The 26,506-nt window shown below is 49.3% G+C and overlaps 1 protein-coding gene across 2 annotated transcripts in view; it reads left to right on the forward strand.

Annotated features, from left to right (window-relative positions):
- RYR1 (ryanodine receptor 1) overlaps window positions 1–26,506 on the forward strand; it is a 97,528-nt gene that overhangs the window by 5,565 nt on the left and 65,457 nt on the right. For both annotated transcript variants that reach the window (XM_044667388.1, XM_044667389.1), the window contains exons 4-31: window positions 1,866–1,940; window positions 2,046–2,124; window positions 2,322–2,434; window positions 2,701–2,794; window positions 2,896–2,989; window positions 3,390–3,464; window positions 3,602–3,758; window positions 4,292–4,456; window positions 4,953–5,074; window positions 5,404–5,596; window positions 7,504–7,639; window positions 7,886–7,981; window positions 8,390–8,508; window positions 8,695–8,828; window positions 11,498–11,739; window positions 12,213–12,405; window positions 13,369–13,585; window positions 15,710–15,814; window positions 16,012–16,115; window positions 16,504–16,587; window positions 17,957–18,264; window positions 18,766–18,968; window positions 20,264–20,438; window positions 20,866–21,074; window positions 21,340–21,752; window positions 22,295–22,427; window positions 22,922–23,082; window positions 26,172–26,337. In XM_044667388.1, coding sequence (XP_044523323.1) covers window positions 1,866–1,940; window positions 2,046–2,124; window positions 2,322–2,434; window positions 2,701–2,794; window positions 2,896–2,989; window positions 3,390–3,464; window positions 3,602–3,758; window positions 4,292–4,456; window positions 4,953–5,074; window positions 5,404–5,596; window positions 7,504–7,639; window positions 7,886–7,981; window positions 8,390–8,508; window positions 8,695–8,828; window positions 11,498–11,739; window positions 12,213–12,405; window positions 13,369–13,585; window positions 15,710–15,814; window positions 16,012–16,115; window positions 16,504–16,587; window positions 17,957–18,264; window positions 18,766–18,968; window positions 20,264–20,438; window positions 20,866–21,074; window positions 21,340–21,752; window positions 22,295–22,427; window positions 22,922–23,082; window positions 26,172–26,337 — 4,365 coding nt within the window. The remainder of the gene's footprint in view (window positions 1–1,865; window positions 1,941–2,045; window positions 2,125–2,321; window positions 2,435–2,700; window positions 2,795–2,895; window positions 2,990–3,389; window positions 3,465–3,601; window positions 3,759–4,291; window positions 4,457–4,952; window positions 5,075–5,403; window positions 5,597–7,503; window positions 7,640–7,885; window positions 7,982–8,389; window positions 8,509–8,694; window positions 8,829–11,497; window positions 11,740–12,212; window positions 12,406–13,368; window positions 13,586–15,709; window positions 15,815–16,011; window positions 16,116–16,503; window positions 16,588–17,956; window positions 18,265–18,765; window positions 18,969–20,263; window positions 20,439–20,865; window positions 21,075–21,339; window positions 21,753–22,294; window positions 22,428–22,921; window positions 23,083–26,171; window positions 26,338–26,506) is intronic.

A 26,506-nucleotide genomic window follows, 5' to 3' on the forward strand; every position in this document is an offset into this window, starting at 1 on the left:
GCTTGTGGTCCATTAAGGACCTTAGCTCTTTTCTTTAGCTGAGCTGCTGGATAATCCTGCTTCTGTGATCTTGGGAATAAAAATCATGGGGAAGCTAAGAGGGACAGAGACCAGAAGGGAGGTCACAGGGCTTCATAGTGAAAGGAGATGAGGAGGGGGTCAGAGAAATCGTGGGGGGAACTTATCAGGGAGACGAGGGGACATGGGGAGTTAGAATGCCTTTGGGAGGCAGCAGGACAAGAGTGTGGGATTGGGAGAGACGTTGGGAGCTAGCTGGTTAGGATGGGATCCAGGGAAGGCCACAGGATGGGGTTGGGAGCTGAGGTGATGGCTGGGAGGGGTTTGTGGGCTACTCTACATTTCTACCACCTCCATCCTTTGTCCAGCTTTCTCCAAGTGGAGTTTAGGGAAGGGCAGGAAGTCTCATCATTCTGCCCAGGTCTCACCATTTCCTCTGCTTCTTTTCTACCCCACCCTCCCACCCTACAGACCCTCAATTTGGATAAGTGGGTATGTCCCGCCTGTGGGTGTAGCCCATCCCAGCCTATCCCCACTCCCTAGGTTTGTGGCCCATAATCTCAGGGCCTCAATGGGGCCATCACAGCATGCTTCCCTCCACCTGAATCCCCATTGTCCCCCTGGGACCAGGAAGCCAAAGAGATGGTGGAGGGGCGGTCATTTTGTGCTCCAATGGCCTCCCTCTCCTCTCCATCCACTTCTACTCTTCCCTGATCCTATTCCTTGAGAGTCCTCCTCCTGCCTTGGGATCTCCCCATCCTCCACCGCATGGGCCTGGGGGAGGGGCATGGAGCAGGGTGGACAGGGAGTTCAGTAGCCTTAGACTCTTCTGGATGGGTGATAAGGACCCCAGTCACGTGGCCCGTGTCATAACAAGGGGGTCATATGTTCTCGTCCTTATTACACGATCCTTGTGATGTGGGCTACGACCAGAGCTGCAACTAGGGGAGAGCGACGGGGCTTTGCCGCAGGGTGCCAAACGTAGATTATGACTTTAGAGAGCATTTGCAGCCTTCCTCAGCATAGACAGCCTAGAACAAAGTATCTATTTAATGAGAATGATTAGTTCAAAGAGGAAGCTCCCATCTGGGGCAGGGACTAGACCCCCCCCCCAAGGGCAGAACCTCCCCAGCCCCAGACTTTCTTCCCTTCTCTCTCTGATTGGGAATTCTCGTCCTGGAGGCTGTGGATGGTTCCTAGTTTTGGCTCTGGATCTGGCCCGGTCACATGGCCTATGCCAGGCATCAGTCCTCAGCAGCTGGTCCGTGTGATGACCAGGGGGTCCGTGGGATCCACTCACGTGGCCTCTGGGAGGGGCCAGGCATGACTTGTCCGTGATGTTATAATGAGGCATGACGTTATAACGTATCCGTCGCCCCCCACTGCCACCTCCTCCTCAGCCCGTGAGAATGAGGCAGAGCTGCGGGCACAGGAGGAGGACATGTGTCCGCGTGTGTGTACACATGTTTGCTTGTGTTCTGCCTTCACTGGGAATAAAGCCGGGGTCGTGCTCCAAGTGGGAGGGGGTGGAGGGGGTGGGCCATGCAGGAATTGGAGCCTGGACCCCGCCAGGAGGCAGGATACCCTCCAGAGTCGCACCAGTGGGGCGAGCAGGCTGCTGGACACCCGGCCGGGCAGAAGGAGCCTTTTCCATCCCCCAGGCTTGGACCCAAGGGCCAGCTCTCCCCACACGTTCCTCCTAGAAGTTCCTCCTCTCTGGGGTGGAGGGATGATGGTTCGGAGGGCAAGGAGAGGATGGACTGGGAGAGGAAGGCGGGTTCTAAACTGGGGTGCAGGGGAGCCCTGCATGCTCACAGAGGTCCACCCTTTTCCCTCCCCACCCTCAGTCATCTCAGGGCGGGGGACACCGGACCCTTCTCTACGGCCACGCCATCTTACTCCGGCATGCCCATAGCCGAATGGTAAGTTACGAGGGCCGGGAGTGGGGGGTTATGGAGGGAAGAAGGGGGAGGGCTTGAGGGAAGGCTCCCCAAAGGGCTGACTCCCCCCTATTATCTCTCTCGCAGTACCTAAGCTGCCTCACAACATCCCGCTCCATGACTGACAAACTCGCCTTCGATGTGGGCCTGCAAGAAGATGCCACAGGTCTGGGAGGGGAGCTGGAAAGAGCCCGGCAGGAGCAGAGGATCCTGGGAGGACCCTGAAGGGCAGGGGCTGGTGGGGGAGGTGGGCAGTGGGCAAGGAAGGGCGGGAGACCCTGGAGAAGACCCTGGAGAAGAGCAGCGAGGCTGGGGGAGAGCCCCAGAGGGCTGGTCAGTCTGACGCCTCCCCATCTCCTCCAGGGGAGGCCTGCTGGTGGACCATGCATCCAGCCTCCAAGCAGCGGTCCGAAGGGGAGAAGGTCCGCGTTGGGGACGACCTCATCCTTGTCAGTGTCTCTTCTGAGCGCTACCTGGTGAGAGGCTGGGAGCCTCGGGGGGCTGCTACTTGGAGAGCCAAATACAAATGGGTGCTTTCCCCCTCCTGGTTCCATCCCTTTCCAGGGCTCTCCCGTCTCCATCCCATCTTTTCGGACCTTTCCTGGCCGCCTGGGAATTCAGCCGGGTTCCCTGAGCCCTGGTTATCCAGCCTCTTCAGCTTGCCAGATTTCTTGAGCCCTTACCCTTGACCCTTGACCCTTGACCCCAGTGCAGTGACCTCTGTCTTCTGCCTCCCTTCCAGCACCTGTCCACAGCCAGTGGGGAGCTCCAGGCTGACGCCTCTTTCATGCAAACCCTTTGGAACATGAACCCCATCTGTTCTGAATGTGAAGAAGGTAGGGGAACCCCTGAGACTCCCCGGCACCAGCCAGAAAGGCTCAGACCTGAGACGGCTGCCCACTGTTCCCGGAACGAGTGATCCGTTCTCTCCCCACAGGGTATGTGACTGGCGGCCACGTCCTTCGGCTGTTCCACGGCCACATGGATGAGTGTCTGACCATCTCTTCGGCTGACAGCGATGACCAGCGCAGGTCTGGCCACGATGGGGTGGGGTAGGGGGCTTGGAAGCCCCGGGTGTTAGGGGATGGGGTCAGGCAGGACCAGACTGAGGTGCTTGGGCATCCAGGCGCTTCGGAGGCCCCGTCTCCAAAGGTGGGGAGACTTGGATCCCCTAGGAGAGAGGGTAGCGATGGCAACCCAAGTGCCAGAGGGCGACCCAAGTGCCAGAGGGCTCTGATCTCGGGCTGGGGGCACGAGATCAGAAGGGTTCTGATATTGTGATGGGACCTGAGGCCCACATGGTAGAGGTACATAATTGGGGTTTCTGTGGACTAAAGATCTTGAGTACAGGAAGGGGATGGGGGGCTGAATGGCAGGGCCTCGGGCTAATAGGGTTTGGGATACCCTCTGGTGCTCTTCCCTTCCCGTTAGGCTGGTTCACTATGAAGGGGGTGCAGTGTGCACCCATGCCCGATCCCTGTGGAGGCTGGAACCCCTGAGGATAAGGTAAGGGGGGGCTGAGCCGGCTTGGGTGGACGGGGATCTGGGGAATAGGGGGTCCTGGGTGAACTGTAGAGAGGGGATGGAGGAGCCTCTGAATCTGACACCGCTCCTGCCTCCCCGTCCTCCCGTCTGCCCCTCAGCTGGAGCGGAAGCCACCTGCGCTGGGGCCAGCCCCTCCGGGTACGGCATGTAACGACGGGCCGGTACTTGGCGCTGACAGAGGACCAAGGCCTGATGGTGGTGGATGCCGCCAAGGCCCCCACCAAGGCCACTGCTTTCTGTTTCCGAGTATCCAAGGTACCAGGGCTGCGAGACTTCTTCCTTTTCCCATAAGCCACCCACACGAAGACCCTCGCTGAAGCCTTCTGAGCCCAAGTTCCCCCAGGGATCGCCCTGCATGCAAATCCTCCGGCTCAACGTCTCACCTGGAGCAAGGCCCTTGCTCTCTCCCAGCCTCTGTTTCCTCGTCTGTGGAATAAGGGTGGGGGTGGCTGGATGGTCTCCAAGGCCCCTGCTAGCTTTGATATCCTGGAATTCTCTGCCCTCTGGCCGAGCCCTTCATAGAAGCAGTGGGAGTTAAGGAGTCCTGGGTTCAAATCTGGCTTGTGAGTGCCTGTGTCTCCCTAGATCACACCTCCTCTGTCGGTAGAATGAAGGGGCAGGGTGAAGTCAGCTTTGATCTGATCATAGAACAAGACCACAGGAATCCCCAAGCTGAACCCCTTGGAATAACCCAAGCAGGCCCACACTCCGAGCCCCCCCCCATATCCGTCCTCCTCCTCAGAGAGATCCTGACCCCCTCTTTCCCTTTCCTCCATCCCCTACAACAGGAGAAACTGGACACAGCCCCAAAGCGGGACGTGGAAGGGATGGGCCCCCCCGAGATCAAGTATGGGGAGTCGCTGTGCTTCGTCCAACATGTGGCTTCCGGCCTCTGGCTCACCTATGCGGCCCCCGATCCCAAGGCCCTGCGCCTGGGCCTGATGAAGAGGAAGGTAAATCCCTCAGAGAGGCTTTGGGGAGAGAGGCTAGAACGTGCCGCAGTAGAGAATGGGAGAGAGGAAGCCAGAGGCAGGAAGGGAAGATGCCTGGAGGAGCTCTGGCTTTGCTCCACGTGTGACCAAGGGCATGTCCCTTAACCTCTGCGAGGCTCGCTTTAGTCATCTGCGAAATGGGGATCGTGCCGCAGCGCCCGGCCGAAGGTTGGCCCTGAGTTCCAAGCGAGACGACGCTGGTAAAGTGCGTCTTAACCCTTGGTCTGGAGGCAGTAGCCTCTCTTGGGATGGCGCTGGCCAAGAATCCTGTGTGTAAAAGGAAGAGAGACAGAAAGCTAACGAGGCAGAGAGGGAGAGACAGAGAAGACACAGATTGCCACAGAAAGACAAAGTGGGGAAAGAAATGGCAGACAGCAGTGAGAAGGGCTGGGATGGGGCGCGGAGCCTTCCGGCTCTGACCTCACCACCCTCCGTCTGCATCTCCCCTCCCCTCCAGGCCATGCTGCACCAGGAAGGCCACATGGATGATGCCCTGTCCCTCACTCGGTGCCAGCTGGAAGAGTCCCAGGCAGCCCGGATGATTTACAGCACAGCTGGGCTGTACAACCAGTTCATCAAGTGAGCCCCCCTGGTCCCAGCCTCCCCACCCCACGGCCTCCTGGCCTCTGCTCTTCCTCCCCCAACTCTTGGCCGCTGACCTCAGATCTCAGGCCCCTCATCTCGGCTCTCTGATCTCGACCCCGGGCCTTCGATCTGTGAACCCACCCTCAAATGTCTGTACTGTGACCTCTGATCCATCACTCTCCTGACAATGGCCCTGGCCCTGCCACCTGTCCAGCTCTGTCACTCCAGCAGCGCTGACCCAGCATGCCTCTGACCATGACCCTTGGTGCTAGCCTCTTGGATTCCTGCTTCTCCCACCCACTTGCCCCTATCCCATGCTTCAGAGGTCTGGACAGCCTAAGCGGGAAGCCCAAGGGGGCTGCAGCAGCGGGTGTGGCACTGCCCATCGAAGGGGTCATCCTGAGCCTGCAGGACCTGATTGGCTACTTTGAACCCCCCTCGGAGGAGCTGCAGCATGAGGAAAAGCAGAGCAAACTCCGGAGTCTCCGGAACCGCCAAAGCCTCTTCCAGGAGGAGGTGTGGGCATGGGGCGGGGGTGGTCCATCTGTGGGCCTCTTTATGAGGGTACATTCTGTTCTGAAGGGTACAGAGTCTAGGCAAAGGGTACCAAGAGAGAAAGGGACTGTGACTGAGCAGCTGCACCAGCAGGGGAAACGGCTTCATTCAGATTGGCTACATTTGGTAGAATAAGAATAATAGCTAACATTTATATAGCACCTACTGTGTGCCCAGCACCATACTAAGCGCTTTACAGACATTATCTCATTTGATTCTCATAATAACTGTGAAGTAGATGCTATTATTGTCTCTATTTTACAAATGAGGAAATCGAAACAGACAAAGTTCAAGTGGCTTGCCCAGGGTCCCACAGGCAGTTAGTGTCTGAGCTTGGATTTGAACTCAGATCTTCCCCACTTCTAACTGGGTTCTCTATCCACTGCATCAGCTAGCTGCCTACTTTAAATTCTTAGGATTTAGAGCTGGAAGGGACCTCAGAGATGATCTAGACCCATATTACAGATGAGGGCTCGAAGCCTAGAGAGAAGGAAGGGATTTATCCAAGTTCATCCTTGACAAAAGAAATCATTCCAGTTTATGACCTTGTAATCTCACCAAATGACTCCTGGCCTCTGGCTGTTTTGACCAGTGCCCTTAACCTCTGCTGTAGGCAGCCTGATGGATAGATCACCACAGGAGTAAGGAAGACCCGAGGACAAATCTGCCCTCAAACACATATTAGCTGTGTGACCCTGGGCAAGTCACTTAACCCTATTTGTTTCTTCATTTGTAAAACGAACTGGAAAAGGAAATGGCAAGCCACTCTAGTGTCCTTGCCAAGAAAACCCCCAATGGGATCTGGAAGAGTAAGACGCAACAACAAAAACTTGCTAGGCACTGAGATTGTACATTTGGAATAGGTTCTGCTCTTGGGAAAGTTACTTTTCAGTGGAGGGATATGATAGATCCACATCAGAGTAAACCTAAGGTAAATTGAGGCAGGAGAGTTCACGGACAATTGAGGTGGGGACGTGGATCGGGAAAGACTTCCTCTAGGAAGATGATGCCTGGACTGAGCCTTGAACAAAGCCTCTAAGAGGCAGAGGTGAGGAGGGAGACTCTGGAGCCACGGCTTCTGCAAAGACAGGGAGACGGGAGATGAGAAGGAAAGGAGAGACATAGCATCAGTGGGGGCCAGACAAGAGAGGGCTGTCAGGGTGGCGCTCCTTAGCCTTGTAACCCAGAAGCAAAAGGCAGCCACTAGGAATGTTTGAGTGAAGGGATGGAATGGCCAGCCTCGGGTTGCAGGAAGGCTCTTGTGGCAGATGGATGGAGGAAAGACTGGAGGCTGGGAGGCCAATTAGGAGACTATTACTAGGCTAAATGAGAGGTAATGAGGACCTGGGCTGAGTGGAGAGAAGGGGACAGATGGCAGAAACATGGAGGTGGACCTAACAAGATTGGTGGCTGATTGGATGTGAGCTGGGAGAGAGAATGAGGATGACTCTGAGGCTGTGAGCCGGAGAGAATGGAAAGCCAGCCTTGGTGCGTCATCAGAAACAGGGAAGTTTGGAGGAAGGCTGCATTTGGGACAAAGATGATGAGTTCTAGTTTAGACAGATTGAGTTTGAGACAGAAATAGAGGATCTTTGAGTCCAGCCCCCTCAGAAGAGCCATGGGGAGCCAAGAGACCTCAGTTCGAATCCCATCTTTCTCCCTCATTTGCTGTGGTCTCTTGAGCAAGCTCTTTCCTCCTCAGGTATCCTTTCTCTAAAATAGGGGTGGATTTGATTTTCTTCCAACTCTTTTCTAACTGTACATCTTGGGAATGAGTGAGGAGGAGAGGAAGGGAAGGTAGGCAGAGGAAAGAGGACTAGGGATGCTTTTGGTAGCCCCACTCTACCTTCCACCCACAACCCTTCCAGGGAATGCTGACTTTGGTTCTGAACTGTATCGACCGTCTCAATGTCTATTCCACGGCTGCCCACTTTGCTGAGTATGCAGGAGAGGAAGCAGCTGAGTCTTGGAAAGAGATCGTGAACTTACTGTATGAGCTTTTGGGTAAGAAGCACCCCCCCGAAGCCCCTGTCTTTCAGAACTCTGGACACTTGAAGTCACATTGTCCTATGTGCTTTGTTTCTCAGCCCCCCTCAGTTTCCCTCTTCTACCTCAGACCCTCACTCCAAGACCCTGTCCTCTAAGGAGTGGGGTATCCAAGATCTCTTGGTCCCATGTGGCATCAGAGATGCGTCTGATTTTGGACCATTCCCCCCTTTGACTCTCTCCATCCACTTTCTTCATCCTCAGCCTCTCTGATTCGGGGTAACCGTACCAACTGTGCCCTCTTCTCCCACAATCTTGACTGGCTTGTCAGCAAGTTGGATCGGCTGGAGGCCTCTTCAGGTATGGGGAGCCCTGGGGAAATTGACAGGGGGGAGGGTCAGCTTTAAGCATGAGACCCATAGTGAGGCAGAGACAGACACTTGGGGAAGCCCAGAAGGGAGAGCCCCAGAGAGATACAGAAGAAAAGACAAAGTCATAGAGGGAGACCAAAATGAAGAATTCAAGAGCTGGAATGGGCTTAAAGAGACCAGCTAGTCCAGTCCCTTCATTTTCTAGATGGGTAAACTGAGGTCCTCCAGAGAGGATAGATAACTTGCCCAAGGCCATAGCTAGCAAGTAGGAGAATTAAAGATGGGAATAAAGATAAGCAGAGGGAATCCTGAAATGAGATAAAGGCAAAGGGAGGGAGAGCTGGAGAGTCAGTGACAGCCAATGCTGGAGCCCATGTCTTGCCTGCCATCACTTCAGGAATCCTGGAGGTCCTTTATTGCGTACTGATCGAGAGTCCAGAAGTACTTAACATCATTCAGGAGAATCACATCAAATCCATCATTTCCCTGTTGGACAAGCATGGACGGAACCACAAGGTCTGTGCTCCAACCTCCAACTCTGACCTCTCACATCCTTACCTCTCTTCCTCCAGCCTCTTACCCTTCTTCCCAAACTAAGATCTGATTCATTCCCATCCTGGGATCTCTGAACCTGTTCCCCTCCCTAGATCCTGATTTTGGGTCCTATATTCTAACCTCTAACTCTTGACCTTCCTTGACCAGGTTCTGGATGTACTGTGCTCTCTCTGTGTATGTAATGGCGTCGCTGTCCGATCCAACCAGGTTCTGATCACTGAGAATCTCCTTCCAGGGCGTGAGCTGCTACTGCAGACCAACCTCATTAATTATGTCACCAGGTCTGAGCCTGACCCCGACCCCCTAGCTCTGGCCCCAGTGTCACCAGGGTCACTGAGAGTCCTCCCCCAATACCCACTAAACCTAATCCCTGTGTACTCCAAATCCAGACTAACACCCAAGGTTCCCAATACTCCCATTATCACCCTATCTTCAATCCTCTCTCCATCTCCCTTTCCTCTCTCTTCTCTATTTCCTTCATGTCCCTTGATACGTACAACTGTCTCTTCTCTCATCTCTCTCTCCTTTATCTCTTCCTCTTATGTCCCCTGGTTCTCTCTCCTTCTGTTTCTCCCTCTTGTGCCTCTTTCTCCTCCTCTTTCCCTTTAATTTCCCCAGTGCCTTGTATCTCTTCTTTATGTCTACTTTCCTCCATGTCTCTCCTCCGTTTCTGGCCCTGTACATTCCTGCTTTTGTTCTTTTCCTTTATACTTTGTGTCTCTGTTGTTTCCCTCTTTCCTTATGTCTTTTATTTTACTCCCATATTCATTTTTTGTGAATGAATAATCTTATAAAACCAAAACCCCAATCATATACCCAAATAAATAAGTGATAAATCATACACTTTCATCTGCATTCCTACTCCAGCAGTTCCTTCTCTGGAGGTGGATGGCATTCTTTTTCATAAGTCCCTCAAAATTGTTCTGGATCATTATATTGCTGTTAGTAGCAAAATCTATCAGATTTGGTCATTCTGTAGTATTGCTGTAGCTGTGTGTAATGTTCTCCTGGTTCTGCTTATTTCACTCTGCATCAGTTGATGTAGGTGTTTCCAGCTCTTTATGAAGTTATCCTGTTCATCATTCCTTGCAGCACAATAGTATTCCATCCTCATCATAAACCACAATTTGTCCAACCATTCCCCAATTGGTGGACATCCATTCATTTTCCAATTTTTTGCACAAAAAGAGCAGCTATAAATATTTTTGTACGAGCAGGTCCTTTCCCATTTAAAAAAAATCTCTTTGGGATTCAGATGCAGTACTGGTATTACTGGATCAAAGGGCATGCATTCTTTTAAAACCCTTTGGGCATAATTCCAAATTGCCCTCCAGAATGGTTGGATCATTTCACTCCACCAGCAATGTCTTAGTGTCCCAATTTTGCCACACCCCCTTTAATACTTATTACTTTCCTTTACTGTTGTATTGGCCAATATGATAGATGTGAGGTGGTACTTCAGAGTTGTTTTATTTTGCATTTCTCTATTCAAGAGGGATTTAGAACATTTTTTATATGATTATCGAAAGCTTTGATTTCTTCGTCTGAGAACTGGCTATTCCTTTGACCAGTTGTCATTTGGGAAATGATTTGCATTTTTATAAAATTGACTTAGTTCTTTATATATTTGAGAAATGACACCTTTATCAGAGAAATATGTTATAAAATCCCCCCCCCAAGTTTGTTGTTTTCCTTCTAAATATTGATTACCTTGGGTTTGCTTGTACAAAACCTTTTTAATTTAGTATACTCAAAATTATTCATTTTGCATCTTGTAATGTTCTCTATCTCTTGTTTGTTCATAAATTCTTCCCTTCTCCATAGATCTGTCAGGTAAACTGTTCTATGTTTCCCTAATTTACTTAAAATATCACCACTTATGTAATTCCATTGATACACCCTTCTATCTCTTAGCCAGTACCATATTGTGTAATGATCACTGCTTTATAGTACAGTTTATGATCTGATACTGCTAGACCAACATCCTTCACTTTTTTTCCATTAATTCCCTTGATATTCTTGATCTTTTGTTCTTCCAAAAGAACTTTATTATTTTTTCTAGTTCTATAAAATAGTTTTTTGTAGTTTGATTGGTATGGTACTAAATAAATAAGCCAATTTAGGTAAGATTGTCATTTTTATTATATTAGCACAGCCTACCCATGAGCAATTCATGTTTTTCCAGTTGTTTAGATCTAACTTTATTTATGGGGAAAGAATTTTGAAATTATGTTTATATAATTCCTGCATTTGTCTTAGCAAATCGATTTCCAAGTATTTTATATTATCTAGAGTGACTCCAACTGGAGTTTCTTTTTCTCGCTCTTGCTACTGAGTATTTTGGGAGATTCATAGAAATGCTGATGATTTATGTGGGTTAATTTTGTATCCTGTGACTTTACTAAAATTGTTAATTATTTCAACTAGTTTTTTAGTTGATTCTCTAGGATTCTCTAAGTATATACACATCATATCATCTGCAAAGAATGATAGTTTAGTCTCCTCACTGCCTGCTTTAATTTCTTCAATTCGTTTTTCTTCTCTAAATGCTAAAGCTAGTAGTTCTAGTACAATATCAAATAGCAATGGTGGTAATGGGCATCCTTGCTTCACCCCTGATCTTATTGGGAAGGCTTCTAACTTATCCCCATTGCAGATGATACTTGCTAATGGTTTTAAATAAATACTTATTATTTTAAGGAAAGACCCTTTTATTCCTGTGCTTTCTAATGTTTTCCATAGAAATGGGTGTTCCTTATGTCTCTGGATCAGCATCTCTTTCTTTCCTTTATCTCTTGCCCGTGTCTTCCTCCCTTCCTGTTTCATTCCTATGTCACCCTCCCTTTAGATCTCTCCTGCTTCCATTGTCTGTCTCTATGTCTCTCCTGCCTCTATCAGTTCTTTGTATCGGCTTTGTTCTGTGTCTCATTCTGTACACCTCTCTCCTCAGCATACGTCCCAATATCTTCGTGGGCCGGGCCGAGGGGACCACGCAATATGGGAAGTGGTACTTTGAAGTCATGGTGGACTCTGTGGAACCCTTCCTGACTGCCCAATCTACACACCTGAGGGTGGGCTGGGCCCTCACTGAGGGTTACAGCCCCTACCCTGGAGGTGGGGAAGGCTGGGGCGGCAATGGTGTTGGGGATGACCTCTACTCCTATGGATTTGATGGACTGCACCTCTGGTCTGGTACATTACCCTGACTCTCAGTACACTGACCCTTGGGAGCCCCGACCTATTTTCTAGAGCCTTGACAGTAGGGAGATTCCAGGCTCTGAGCCCTAATGTCCTAAAATTGCTCCTTTCTGATCCTAATTTCTAAGACCTTTTAAGGCCCACTGACTGACTCTTAATTTCTTTCTTCTTCTTCTTCTTCTTCTTCTTCTTTTGGCTCTTAACTTCTAAACATAATTACCTAGACCCTTAAATATAGAGGATCCCCAGTTTCTCAATCCTTTTTCCTGGGATTTCCGACCTTTGGTCTACAATGCCTAGAATCATTTGTCCCTGACTTTCATGTATTCTGGGGTCCCTGATCTCCCCAGATTCTGAACCATGGGGAAACTTCCAAGTCCTATTTCTTAGAGTCTCTGAGCCCCATATCACATGGGGACCCCACTGCCCCATGCCAGTGCTGTGACCTCCACACCCCTTTATTGTAGGGCGGGTGGCTCGGCCAGTGGCCTCCCCAGGCCAGCATCTCTTGGCTGCTGAGGATGTGGTTAGCTGCTGCCTGGACCTGAGTGTCCCATCCATCTCATTCCGAATTAATGGCTGCCCTGTGCAAGGGGTCTTTGAGGCCTTCAACTTAGATGGGCTCTTCTTCCCTGTGGTCAGCTTCTCTGCTGGTATTCGGTAAGAAGATTGCTCTCCCTGCTTCTGCTCCATCACCTCCTTCTCTCCCATTGCTGTCAATTTCCCTTTCTTCTTCCCCTTCCAACCCTGATGTAATGTGCTTTGTTCCACTCCAGAGTCCCCCTCCTCTGCAAAGAAGCAGAGTGAAGGCCCTTTCTTGGGTCTCTTTAGAGCAAGTGGTGAAGTTATAAGCAAGGGGCAACTAGGTGGCTCAGTGGGTAGAGAGCCAGGCCCAGAGACAAAAGATCCTGGCTTCAAATCTGGCCTCAGAGACTTTCAAACTGGGTGACTCTGGGCAAGTCACTTAACTCTAATTGCCTAGCCCTTAGTGTTCTTCTGCCTTAGAACCAACACTTAGTATCAATTCTAAAACAGAAGAGAAAGAGAGAGAGAAACAGAGGAAGGAAGGAAGGAAGGAAGGAAGGAAGGAAGGAAGGAAGGAAGGAAGGAAGGAAGGAAGGAAGGAAGGAAGGAAGGAAGGAGAGGGGGGAAGGGAGAGAAGAAAAAAAGAAATTATAAGAGCACCATTTCTATTCCCTCACCACTTCATGAGACAGAAGGGAAGAGTCTTAGTCCTTGGAGTCACTAGACCTGGGTTCAAATTCTAGCTCTGACATCAGTTATCCATGTGATGAAAAAGTCACTTTTCCTAGGCCTAAGTTTCTTCCTGTATAAAATAAAAGTATAAAAAATAATAATATATATCAGTATATATATTATATGTATAATATAATGAATAATAATAATAAAGAATATTCCTACTATCCAGTATTTCTTTGAGGAAAAAAAGACTTTGTAAACATTCAAGGATGGGAAATGGGAGCTCTGTTATCCTCCAGGATCCCTTTCCATACCCCCCACCCCTAAATCCCCTTCCTGTCCATGACTCTCTCACTTTAGACACTTCTTTCAGCGGTTCCCTATGATGCCTATGTCCCCTTTCTCTCTCTTTCTCTGACACAGGGTCCGGTTTCTCCTTGGTGGTCGCCATGGAGAGTTCAAATTCCTCCCACCACCGGGATATGCCCCATGCCATGAGGCCCTACTCCCTCGAGAGCGTCTTCGGCTAGAGCCCATTAAGGAATACCGTCGGGAAGGACCCCATGGGCCTCACCTCGTAGGACCTACCTGTTGCCTGTCCCACACTGATTTTGTGCCCTGCCCTGTGGACACTGTGCAGGTAAATTGCAGGGGCAGTAGGACAGGTGAGGCAGAAAATAGCAAGGAGAAGCCTAGAGAAATTGTCTGGCCTCACATATGAACAGCATCCAAATAATATCCCAGTAGAATAGAAGCTTGCTGAGGGCAGGAGTGCTTCATTTTTTGTCTTTGTAGCCCCATCATCTAGCATGGTGCCTTGGCATATGGTAGGTCCTTTAATTAGTACTCATCAAATTGATTTGTAGAGGCAAGTGAGATATCACAGTGAATAGAGCATCGGGTCTGGAGCCAGGAGGATTTGGGCTCAAATCTGACCTCAGACACTTCCTGGCTATGTGACCCTGAGCAAGTCACTTAACCCTGATTGCCCAGCCTTTGCCACTTCTGTTTCTGAATTAATAGTAAGACAAAAGGTAATGGTTTTTAAATAAATATTATTGAATTCAACTGAATTGTGGGAAAGGGTCACCAGGTAGATGGAGTAAAAGAAGAAATGAATGAAGACCTAAGAAATTTGGGAGGGTGGGGCTAGGATCTTGTGGGCTGTGCCTTGAGCAAATCATTTAACCTCCATGGAACTCTATTTTCTGATGTTTAAAATAAGAGAGCTTGGACAGATAACCTCCGTGTTCCCTCCTAGCTCTAAACCTCTGATCTTATAATACATACATTCCCCACATATGTGAAGAAAGGAAGAATTGGACACTCTTAGGAACTCGTCCCTTCCCCTGCCAATGAAGGGAATTGTAGAAACAGCACTAGGTTAGGAATCAAAGATCCTAAGGTTAGGTCCTTTGGAGTCTGGAGGGCTCTTACGATCTTTTGGTGATCTCTTGGGGTCTTACTATTCTCCTCTATAAAATAAAGAAAGGGGTAAGACTTGATCTTCTCTAAGGCTTGTTCCAGACTATGTTTTATGGTCTTTTTTTCCACACCCTGTCAGTTGATCTTTTCTTGTTGGAGACAAAGATAATTAGAAATCTCCACTGATCATGGGGCCTCAACTTCCCCCTCTCAGAGCTAGACAAACCTAGCCATAAGACAAATAAGAAAGAAACTGGATAGAATTTTATAAAAGTTAGATATGACAGAGCTCTGGACAAAATTGAATGGGAATAGAAAGGAGTATGCTTCTTACCCAGCTGTATATAGCACCTTCACAAAAATCTGCCATGTATTAGAGTATATAAACCTCACAACAAAATGCAGAAAAGCAGAAATATTCAATGTACCCTTTTCAAACAAAAATGCAATAAAAATTGCATTCAGTAAAGAGATGTGGAAACATAAATTTAAAGCTAATTGGAAACTAAATAACCTAAACCTAAAGAATGAGTGGGTCAAAGAACAAACCATAGGAGGAAAATTGATAATTTAATTAATAAGAATGACAACAATGAGGAAGCATACCAAAATTTGTGGGATACAGCCAAAGAAGTATGAGGGGGAAAATTTTACCTCTAAATGCATATACCAATAAAAGAAAGAAAGAGCAGATCAGTGAATTGGGCATATGACTTATAAAAAAAACTAGAAAAAGAATAGATTTTTTAAATCTCCAAATAAATACCAAAATGGAAATCCTGAAAATCAAAGGAGAAATAAATAAAATTGAAAGTAAAAAGACCATTAAACTAATAAAGAAAAGTAGGAACTGGTTTTATGAGGAGGAAAAATCAATAAAACAAACCACAGGTTAATTTAACTTAAAAAATGAAAGAATACCAAATTACTGGTATCAAAAACAAAAAAGAGTAAATTCACCATCAATGAAGATGAAATTAAAGTAATTATTAGGAGTTATTTTACCCAATTATATGCCAACAAATGACAATCTAAGTGAAATGGATGAACATTTACAAAACTATAAATCACCCATGTTAACAGAAGAGGAAATCAAAAACTTCAAATAAATCCCTGTTGATCTTAGAGTGGTTAAGAAGGGGGAAATGAATAGGGGTGGGGGGCTCTGTTTTTGAACAGTGAGGTTCCATAACTACTGTTTAAGAGTTAGATAGGAGCAAAGGGAGCTGGTCTCCTAAGAGAAAGAAGAAAGGTCCTAGGGAAATCAAGAAGAAATGGGCGGGGAAAGGATCACACCACTGGGAGGCCAGTGACTTACATGGCCATTACTCTCCCAAAGATTGTTTTGCCACCTCACCTGGAACGGATCCGAGAGAAGTTGGCAGAAAACATCCATGAGCTCTGGGCCCTGACTCGCATTGAGCAAGGATGGACCTATGGCCCGGTGAGAAGACTGACTCCAGTGGGATTGAGATGTTTAAACTGGCCCTGGGAGAAGGGAGGATTTTTCCATCGTAGAGGGAAAGATGTCTCAACGGACATGGGAATGAAGGGAAGGAAAGATGAAGTCTGGGATATGCCCTGACTAGAATCTAGAAGTGACTTCTAACTGCCCCAATGACATTCCCTTCCTCAAAACAGGTAAGAGATGATAACAAAAGGCTTCACCCATGCCTAGTGGACTTTCACAACCTTCCAGAGCCTGAGAGAAACTACAATCTACAGATGTCAGGGGAGACACTCAAGTAAGGAGCCTGGAGTTGGGGATAAAGGCATGGATGCTAAGAGAAAGAGGAAGAGGTCAGGAAAAGTACAGACTTGGGAGTGGGGAGGATGCATAGATAAAAAGGGAAATAGAGACAATCTGTGATCTAAGGTCGATGGAAAGAACAAGAAATGGGCTGTGAGGGAGAAAGGTAGAGCAAAGTAGGAGAAGAACAGAAAGAGAAGGGAGAAGGGAAAGAAAGAGACTGTCACAGAGTAATGAGGAGACAGGAAAACAGAGATTGAGACAAAGGTGGCAGCAGATAGTGGTTCAGACAGAACTTAAGAGAGATCTTGGGATAAGGTAGAGTGGAGAAAGGTGTGGGTTTGGGGGGTGGGCTTAGTGGCTGACCCCTGCTCCCTCTGTAGGACCCTCCTGGCTTTGGGATGCCATGTAGGCATGGCTGATGAGAAGGCTGAGGAGAACCTCAAGAAGACAAAACTCCCCAAGACGTGAGTTTGGAGAAGCCTGGAGTGAAGTATCGGGGATGGGGCATAGAGTGGGTGAGAGGGTTGAGGTCCAAGACAAGGGATCACAGGGTCAAGGGGGGAAGGTTTTAGAGGCTCAAGGGTCTACAAATGTCTTAGTAGACAAGAATGGGGGACTAGATCTACAGAGATAAAATGTAAAGGCAAAATATAAAGTCTACCTTCTGGGCCCCCAAACTCAGCTGCACAGGTAGAGATAGGTTGGTGAGGCATGACTAGGCCTACGGGGTGTTAGTGGGCTCTAACCTCAATATCATCAGCCAAATTATCAGCCACTGTTGACATTCAGAAACGTCATTACTACCTTAAGCCATCACATTCAGGGAGACCAAGACCAAGGGACAGGTGAGAGCGACTCTGTCCTTGGCCCTGGCTGGACCACCAGATTCATCTAGTCCAGTGGTTCCCAAACTTTTTTGGCCTACCGCCCCCTTTCCAGAAAAAAACATTACTTAGCCCCCTGAAAATTAATTTTTTTTTAAATTATTATTTTTTTTATTTTAAACCCTTAACTTCTGTGCATTGACTCATAGGTGGAAGAGTGGTAAGGGTAGGCAATGGGGGTCAAGTGACTTGCCCAGGGTCACACAGCTGGGAAGTGTCTGAGGCTGGATTTGAACCTAGGAGCTCCCATCTCTAGGCCTGGCTCTCAATCCACTGAGCTACCCAGCTGCCCCTGGAAATTAAATTTTTAAAAATTTTAATAGCAATTAATAGGAAAGATAAATGCACCCGTGGCCATCACCGCCTCCCTGGATCGATGCAGCACCCGCCAGGGGGCGGTGGCGCCCACTTTGGGAATCACTGATCTAGAGTCTGATATTTTATTCTGGGCAGCACATTTTTAAGGGCATTGAAAAATGAGTGTGTCCAGAGGACGGTAACCAGGAGGGAAAGAGAACCAGTGACCATATGACCTATGAAGATCAATTCAAGGGACTGGGGATCTTTAGCCTGGAGGGGTGGGGGTCACGTGAGAGCTGTATTCAGGTATCTGAAGTGCTATCTGTCTCCTGGACTTGTTCTGTTTGGCCCTAGGATGGGGAGTTAAGGCGGGGGGGGGGGGGATTGCTTCAAGGCAGGTATGGACTTAATATCAGAAAAGGCTTCCTCACAATGCTTATTGACTGACCCTTGGATCCATCCCAAAGTGGAATGGGTTAAGCTGAGATCACTTGTCAGGGATGTTCAGGAGGAGATACTTGCTTATGTCTGGATCATTCTAAAAAGCCTCCCAACTCCCTTATAATTATGTCATTCTGGGTAACAGGATCAGAGATGAGGGGGGCCAGAAGGTCAGAGTTTAGAGGTCAGTGCTCTGGGGCATCCACAGGTACATGATGAGTAATCGGTATAAGCCAGCTCCGTTGGACCTAAGCCACGTGCGGTTAACACCAGCACAGACGACGCTTGTCGATCGGTTGGCTGAGAATGGGCACAATGTGTGGGCAAGAGACCGTGTGGGTCAAGGCTGGAGCTACAGTGCTGTCCAAGACATCCCTGCCCGGAGGAATCCCCGCCTTGTCCCCTACCGCCTCCTGGATGAAGCCACCAAGCGTAGCAACCGAGACAGCCTCTGCCAAGCCGTGCGCACCCTCTTGGGTTATGGCTACAACATCGAGCCACCTGACCAAGAGTCCAGTGAGTGACCCCAATCCAAGCTCTTTGACCCCTCATTCGCCTTTAGGATCCAGGGGCCTAGTTTTTTACCAATCCAGAGAGGATCCATCTTTCTCTCCTTTTCTCTCCTCTTTTCTCCCCTCCCCTACCTGACTCTGTATCTCTTTCTCCTTCCATCTCTCTTCTTTCCTTCCGTCCCCCCTCACTCCCTTTCTTTTTCCCTCCCTCTCTCTGTCTCTCGTCCGTCTCTTTCTCCCTCTTTCTTTTGGTCTTTGATTCAGTTTTTTCTGTCTTTTTATCTTTCTTCCATTTTCCTGATGCCTTCTTCTCTCTCCTTTCCCTTGCCGCTTCTTTTTCTATCCCTTCATCTCTCTCTTCTCGCCTCGTGATGACCCTTTGACTCCCCTCCTCACCAAAATCCTTGGAAACCTCTTTCCCCTTTATCTGATTCGTCCCGATTATGTTCCTGCACTATTGGGTCCATTCTCACCCACCCCCTTCCTTGGTGTTCCCTGCATCCAGGCCAAGTGGAGAACCAAGCAAAGGGGGACCGAGTGCGCATCTTCCGGGCAGAACGCACATACGCAGTTCAGAGCGGCCGCTGGTATTTTGAGTTTGAGGCTGTCACCACCGGAGAGATGCGCGTAGGCTGGGCCCGGCCAGAGCTGAGGCCGGATGTGGAGTTGGGAGCCGATGATTTGGCTTACGTCTTCAACGGCCACCGAGTGAGTAGCTCCTGCCCACCTCGCCCCATCCCCTTCCCCTAAACTCAGCTCCCCGTACCCGAGCCACCTACATTTCCTCGAGGGAGAGGCCTCTCCCCAGGCTTGCTGGAGCTCCGCAATGTCCTTGGCCTTCCCCCTGGATGGACCTCCAGTCCATCTGACTTGTTCTCCCAAGGAGAAATCTCTCTTCTTCCCCACCCTTCTGCCTAGAAACTATCAGGGCCCATCGCCCGACACTTCTCCCTTCCTTCCTCCCACTCATCTCAGTGCTGACCACAGACGTCTACTTTCAAAATGAACCCTGATGCCTCACCTAGAGGAAAATGAGTCACAAAAAGCCCCAAAGGGCACTTTTTCTCTCTTCATCTATGACTATTCATCCCTTCAGCCACCCTTCTATTTATTGATATTTGTATCGACTTATTCATCTATGTCCCTTCACTGATTCATTCATCCACCTCTCCGTCCCTCTTTATTTTTTAAACACTTATTCTTTCTTAGAGTCAGTACCGTGTATTGGTTCCAAGGCAGAAGAACAATAAAGGCTAGGCAAAATCTGGATTCAGATTTGAACCCAGGACCTCCCATCTCTGGGCCTGCATCTGCCCATCTTATTATTTATTCACCCACCTCTCTATGGATTCGTTCATTCATTCTTCTGAATTTTCATTCATTTGATCAATCATTCACATATCTAAGCTCTTCACCTTTGTACCCTTTGGTCTCTTGATTCAGTCATCTACTTGTCCATCCACCCATCCATCCATCCATCCATCCATCCATCCATCCATCCATCTCTCCTTCTATCCATACATAATCCATGCATACATCTATCCAAATTTTTTCCAAAGACAAGAATACTGGCAGAGGGGGCAGCTGGGTAGCTCAATGGATTGAGAGACTGGAGGTCCTGGGTTCAAATCTGGCCTCAGACACTTCCCAGCTGTGTGACCCTGGGCAAGTCACTTCACCCCCATTGCCTAGCCCTTACGGCTCTTCTGCCTTGGAACCAATACACAGTATTGACTCCAAGAGGGAAGGTGAGGGTTTAATAAAATAATATGAAATAAAAAATAAATTAAAAAAAGAATACTGGCAGACACCCAAAGGAGAGGAAGAACCCAGGGCGATGCCGGGGAATGAAGATGCCGCTGAGTATCCTCTTCGCTCTTCCGTTCCTGAAAACTACCATGTTTTCTTTGTGTTTTCCCGTCTGTCTCTCTGCTCCTCTGTTCTTTGTGTCCCTGAGATGCTCTCTCTTACCCACGAGGATCCCTCTCTCTGCATTTCTGTAGGGGCAGCGCTGGCACATGGGCAGTGAACCGTTCGGGCGACCCTGGCAACCAGGAGACGTGGTCGGATGCATGATTGACCTCACGGAGAACAACATCCTCTTCACACTCAATGGAGAAGTGCTTATGTCCGACTCCGGCTCAGAGACGGCCTTCAAGGATATTGAGATCGGAGATGGTGAGGATGCCCATCTTAGCCCTTCCTCGGGCCTCCCCTCGGCCCCAGAGCTCTCGAGTCTCCCTTGAGGCAACAGTAGGAAACACTTGGCTCTAGATTAAAATCTCACCTCGAATACTTATGAGCTGTGTGTCACGAGTCACTCACCTACTCTCTGCCTCAGTTTCCCCATCTGTAAACTGGGGATAATAAGTACCAACCTCTCAGGTATCCTATACCATGGGCTAATATTCCAAAAGTGCTTTACAAGGGTTAAAGCTCTATGTCAATAGCAGTCGTTGCTGCTCTTGTTCTTCTTGTTATTTGACCAAAGAGAGGGTTTTGTAAACCCAACAGCCTCAGGGACGTGGAAGCTTTTCTTATCCTCCTGTGCTGCTGCTCGTCTGCTCACCCAGCCTATGGCCCTCTCACCCTCCCTCCCATCCAGGGTTCCTCCCTGTCTGCAGCCTGGGTCTGGGCCAGGTGGGACGCCTAAATTTAGGCCAGGACGTGGGATCTCTTCGCTTCTTCACCATCTGTGGACTCCAGGAGGGCTTCGAACCTTTCGCCATCAATATGCAGCGGCCCGTCACCACCTGGTTCAGCAAGAGCCTGCCCCAGTTTGAACCCATGCCTCCTGACCACCCCCACTATGAGGTGAGGCTTCCTCTGGCCCTCTAGAGCTCCCCCGGCTGCCCTCCTGCCTCCCTGCCACTGGCACGATCCTTCGGGGCTCCTCTACGGCTCTGCTACCAATGTGGGGTGCACTGCCCTGGGAGGTGGGAGCCTGGAGTCAGCAGGACTCGAGTTCCAATCCGGCCTCAGCCCCTTACCATCTGTGTGACCCTGAGCAAGGCATTTCACCTGGGCGCCCTCCGTCTCCTCATCTGGAAAATGAGCTAAGGAAGAACCATTCCCGCAGGTGACCCGAGTGGACGGCACCGTGGACACCCCTCCCTGCCTGCGCCTGACCCATCGCACGTGGGGCTCCCAGAACAGCCTGGTGGAGATGATGTTTCTGAGACTGAGCCTGCCTGTCCAGTTCTACCAGCATTTCCGCTGCACGCCAGGGGCCACCCCTCTGGCCCCGCCGGGCCCCCAGCCCCCCGGGGACGACGAGGTCCGGGCGGCCGAGCCCGACCCTGACTACGAGCAGCTGCAGCGTTCGGCGGGGCGCCAGGGCGAGGCTGAGGGAAACAAGGAGGGGCCGGGGGGAGCCACCAAAGACGGGGCGGCGGGGGCACCTTCCCCGACGGGGGCTGAGGCGACGGGAGGGACCCCGGCCCGGGCTGAGAATGAGAAGGATGCTGCCACCGAGAAGAGCAAGAAGAGGGGGTGAGTGGAGCAGGCCCCGGCCTGGAGCACGTGGATCTCCACCCAAAGGGAGGCAACGTGGTATCTGGATATGGCAGATTCGGGTTCCAGTGCTAGCCCTGCCCCTTCCTAGCTGTGGAGCCTCACCTAGCAAATGAGAGGGGTGGGCAGGATGGTCTCCAAGGCCCCTCCAGATCCTATGATCTTTTTTTTTTTATCAATTAATTAAGAAAAATTTTCCAGGGTTACACAATTGGATCCTATGATCTTAAGATTGCATTTTAGCACCTCAAAAGGATTAGGTCTAATCAGTAGAACCCCCAGTGCCCAACCTGGCACACCCCAAAGGGTCCTCCACTATTTCAAGGGGCTCTCAACATTCAGGTTTGGATGAGGCAGCCCTGGAGCCTCTTCCCTCAATGACTCAGGGGGTCATTTTTCGGGGTACAGGGGGAAGAGGGAGCAGATACCATGATGTCAGAAACCCAGAAATAAGAAAACGTGGCCTCTAAGGATGGGGCTCTTCTGTCATCTTCTCTCCCCATCCCCCTCAAACCCCCCAGGTTCTTGTTCAAGGCCAAGAAGGCAGCCATGATGACGCAGGCACCCGCCACACCTGCTTTGCCCCGACTCCCTCGGGATGTGGTGCCGGCTGACAATAGGGATGACCCCGAGATTATCCTCAACACCACCACGGTATGTTAGGGGAGAAGGTGGGGCCCTTCGGAAAAGTCCTCACACACCTCAACAGAGACCCCAGAATCTAGTTTCTTTTCTTTTTTAGAACCCTTTTATTTATTTATTTTTATTTTATTTTTTAATTTTTTCATAAAAACCCTCACCTTCCATCTTGGAGGCAATACTATGTATTGACTCCAAGGCAGAAGAGTGGCACGGGTGGGCCGTGGGGGTCAAGTGACTTGCCCAGGGTCACACAGCTGGGAAGTGTCTGAGGCCGGATTTGAACCCAGGACCTCCCGTCTCTAGGTCTGGCCCTCCATCCACTGAGCCACCCAGCTGCCCCCCAGAATATAGTTTCTTAATAAGATGGTTCTGTCAAGATCCTCTCGTTCTCCCAGCATTCCCAGGTGCTGGTTGAGGGCCGGAGGGCTCAGAGGGTTCCCTCTGTTCTTCCCCGAGGTCCCTGCCCCAGACTCACCCCATTCTATGCCTCTCTTTCTTTTTCCTAGTACTACTATTCAGTCCGAGTGTTCGCGGGCCAGGAGCCCAGCTCTGTGTGGGTGGGCTGGGTCACCCCAGACTACCACCAACATGACATGAATTTTGACCTCACCAAAGTCCGGGCTGTGACGGTGACCATGGGGGATGAGCGAGGCAATGTACACAACAGGTCAGGATCCCGGAGGGCTCGACTCTCGGAGGGCTGGGCATTAGGGAGCCAAAGGGCTTGGGGAAGGGAGGGCAGGCAGCCTCAGACGGTGGGGAAAGCCACGAGCTTTGAAAAAGGAACTCTGACAACTGTTCTTACTGATTTGCTGGATGACTTTAGAAAAGTCACTTAACTGCTTTGTACCTCAGTTTATCCACCTATAAAATGAAAGGATCAAAGGAGTGTATCTCAGTGGAAGAGTCTAGAAGGGTGATGGCAAACCTATGACAGCCATTTTCAATGACACGCAGCCACATGCAGAGAAGTATGAGGCCACACGCCGAGGATGAAATATTTGCTGTAGGGTAGTGTAGACACTCTGTGCACTCTAGATGCCAATTCTGCCTATATTAATTTATCTACTTTGGCTTATTAAATACATTTATATATTACAATGATACATTTTTGTTATTTAAACCATAAATATCACAAAATTATGGTTTTTTTCTCAAAGTGACACACCAGCGAGTTATGCTTGTTTTTTGGCAAATTTTGACACACCAAGCTCAAAAGGTGGCCCATCACTGGTCTAGAATCACAGGGGAATAGGCCTCTGGTTTCTTATCTGTAAAATAAGGGAATTGGCCTCAATGATCATTCAGGTTCCTTTCAGCTTGAAACCTATGAACATCTGAATTGAATAAATGATGGTTAAGCACCTACTATGTGCAAAGGACTCTGGACACTTAATAGGCTCATCCTTGAACTTCAGATATTGTCGGAGAAGCCAGGAATACAGACACAGACCTTCAAGGACTTCCAGTCACTTAGGCAAGCAGTCCCCAACAAGCACTAAGTCCATGCTTTCTTACTGTCTGGGAAACTTTTAGGAATTCTTTAATTCTTTGTTCTTTCCCTACGTGGTCCCATTCTTGCATCCCTGCCTTAAGAGCAGGGAAAATCTCCTCATATGCCCTGTCTGGAGTCTTCATCCCAATCCAATAAACATTTATTAAGCACCTACTATGTGCCAGGCACTGCATTAGGGATGCAGACAGAAAAGAGCAACTGTCCCTGTCTTCATGAAGTTTATATTCTCCTAAGGGCATGAAATATGAAGAGACACAAATCAGAACAGTTGAAAGGAAAGTGTGAGAGAAAAGAGATTAGTAACAATCCTGGGCATCAAGGAAGGCTTCCTGAGCGAGGCTTTGATGGAAGACCCATAGAGGGGAGCAGTTAATAAGGTTCGATTGAATTGTATCACTGCCACAAGTCATTCCTCTTTTCTCGTCTTTGGTTCTCTTGATTTAAATCAGAACTATTGGACTGGATGATTTCCAAGGCCCCTCCCAGCCCTGGCATTCTCTGTTGCCAATCCTCTCACTCACATACAAACTTTGTGACCATGGCAATGTCATTTCACCTCCAAGGCCCTGGGTTTCTTCATTCTCTACCTGACCTTCATCCAAGTCTTGCCCACTGCCTTGTGGGTATCCCTGGGGGCTCTTTCCTGGGACCTCTGCTCTTCTCCCCTTGTACTTCTCTGGTTAGTGGTTTCATCAGCTACCATGGGTTTAATGATCAGCTCTAAGCAGATGGCTCCAAGATCTCTAGCTCCAAGCCCCAACCTCTCTCTCTCTCTCCCCTAAACTGCAGTCCTGCATCACCAAGTGCCTTTTGGTCATTTCAAACTGGATATCTGGTAGGCATCAACTCAGTCATTATCTCTAGTCCTTCAAACCATCCCCTCTTAGCAGCTTCCCTGGAGAAGGCATTCAAGCTTGCAACTTCCACATCATCCCTCACTCCTCATTCCCATTCTTCCATTCTTGTTATTTCTTCACGACCCTTTTCTGTAGACCCTCATCATGTCATACCTGGACTATTGCAGTATCTGCTAGAGGATTTCCCTGCCTCGAGTCTCCCCTTCCTCCAGTCTCTCCTCTATTCAGCTGTAAAGTGATTTCTCTAGAGTGCAAGAATGACAATGTCACCCCCTGCTCTATAAGCTGCAGTAGCTCCCTATTGCCTCCAGGTTCAAATAGAAAAATGCTCTCTTTGCCTTTCCAATCCCTTCACAACTTGACCTCTTCTTACTTTCCCAGTCTTCTTTCATTCTTCTTACTCCCCTCCATACACGCTATGATCCAGTGACACTGGCTATTTTGTTGTTCCCCAAACTCAACATACCATCTCCTGCCTCTGAGCGGGCATCTTCCTGGCTGCCCCCCAAGCCTGGGGCACTCTCCCTCTTCCCCTCTGCCTCCTGGCTTTCTTGGCTTCCTTCAAGTCTCAACTCAAAACTGGCCTTTCCTGGCCCCAAAGATTACCTTCCACTTCCAATGAAAATGTCTTGCTATACATAATTCCTCACTTCTTTCCCTGTTAGAACAGAAGCTCCTTGAGGGCAGTGTAAAGAGGAAAATTAATATACAAGAACTAAATATCATATTTTGTAAAGTTTTTATTAATAATAAACTAACATAAAAAACTAGAGTGAAAAGGCACTAAACTAACTTCAGCAGCGCTCATGAAGAAGAGAGGAAGAGGGAGGAGCTACAGAACCCATAAAACAATAACGTGAGCGCGCAAACGGGAAGGTGCAGGAGAGATTAAAAGGAATATTGGGAAACACTAAGGGACTTCTGGGGGATGTAGTCCAAGGTTCAAAATTTCCATTTATATAGCAGCGATTGTGTTTTTGCCTTTCTTTTATATTCTTGGTGCTCAGTACAGTTCCTGGCACGTAGTAGGTGCTTCCTAAATGCTTGTTGACAGCCTGAGATGAAGGGGTGACCTAGATGACCACGGAGGTCCCTTGAGTTTGCTAAGTCACCTCGGGTCTCTCCGGACTCGGTGGTTTTACGTAGAGGGGGCATGCCTCTGGGGCTGGGGTGTGACTGAAGGTTTAGGGGCTCTGGGATTCTTTCTAGAGCCAGCTTCTAGATTTGGAAGGCTGCAGAGTTCCGGGTAACTTAGTTCGCTGTCTTAAGGCTGGTCCTGGATTCTTGGTCTTCTTGGTTCAAGGTCTGGGGGGGGAATCTTGGAGCGCTCGGGCTGGGGCTCAGGGTGGCGACTACTTACTCCCTCTCCTTTGTCCCGGTTAGTATGAAGCGCAGCAACTGCTACATGGTGTGGGGCGGGGACTTCGTGAGTCCCGGACAGCAAGGACGCATTAGCCACACAGACATGGTCATCGGCTGCCTGGTGGACCTGGCCACTGGCCTCATGACCTTCACGGCCAATGGCAAAGAGAGCAACACCTTTTTCCAGGTCAGCCCAGCACCAGGGAGTCGTCCACTCCTCACCCAACCATTCAACCAGATGCCGCGAGTGGCTTTTCCTTTTCAATCCACCCATGTCCGAGCTCTCACCGAGTCTTCCTCGGCTCTTATTTCCCATCACCCCATGGGGACCCTGAGCAGGGACTACCACCGGCTGG

Source organism: Gracilinanus agilis, chromosome 3 (genome assembly GCF_016433145.1).
Source record: "Gracilinanus agilis isolate LMUSP501 chromosome 3, AgileGrace, whole genome shotgun sequence".
In the NCBI taxonomy this organism is placed as follows: domain Eukaryota; kingdom Metazoa; phylum Chordata; class Mammalia; order Didelphimorphia; family Didelphidae; genus Gracilinanus; species Gracilinanus agilis.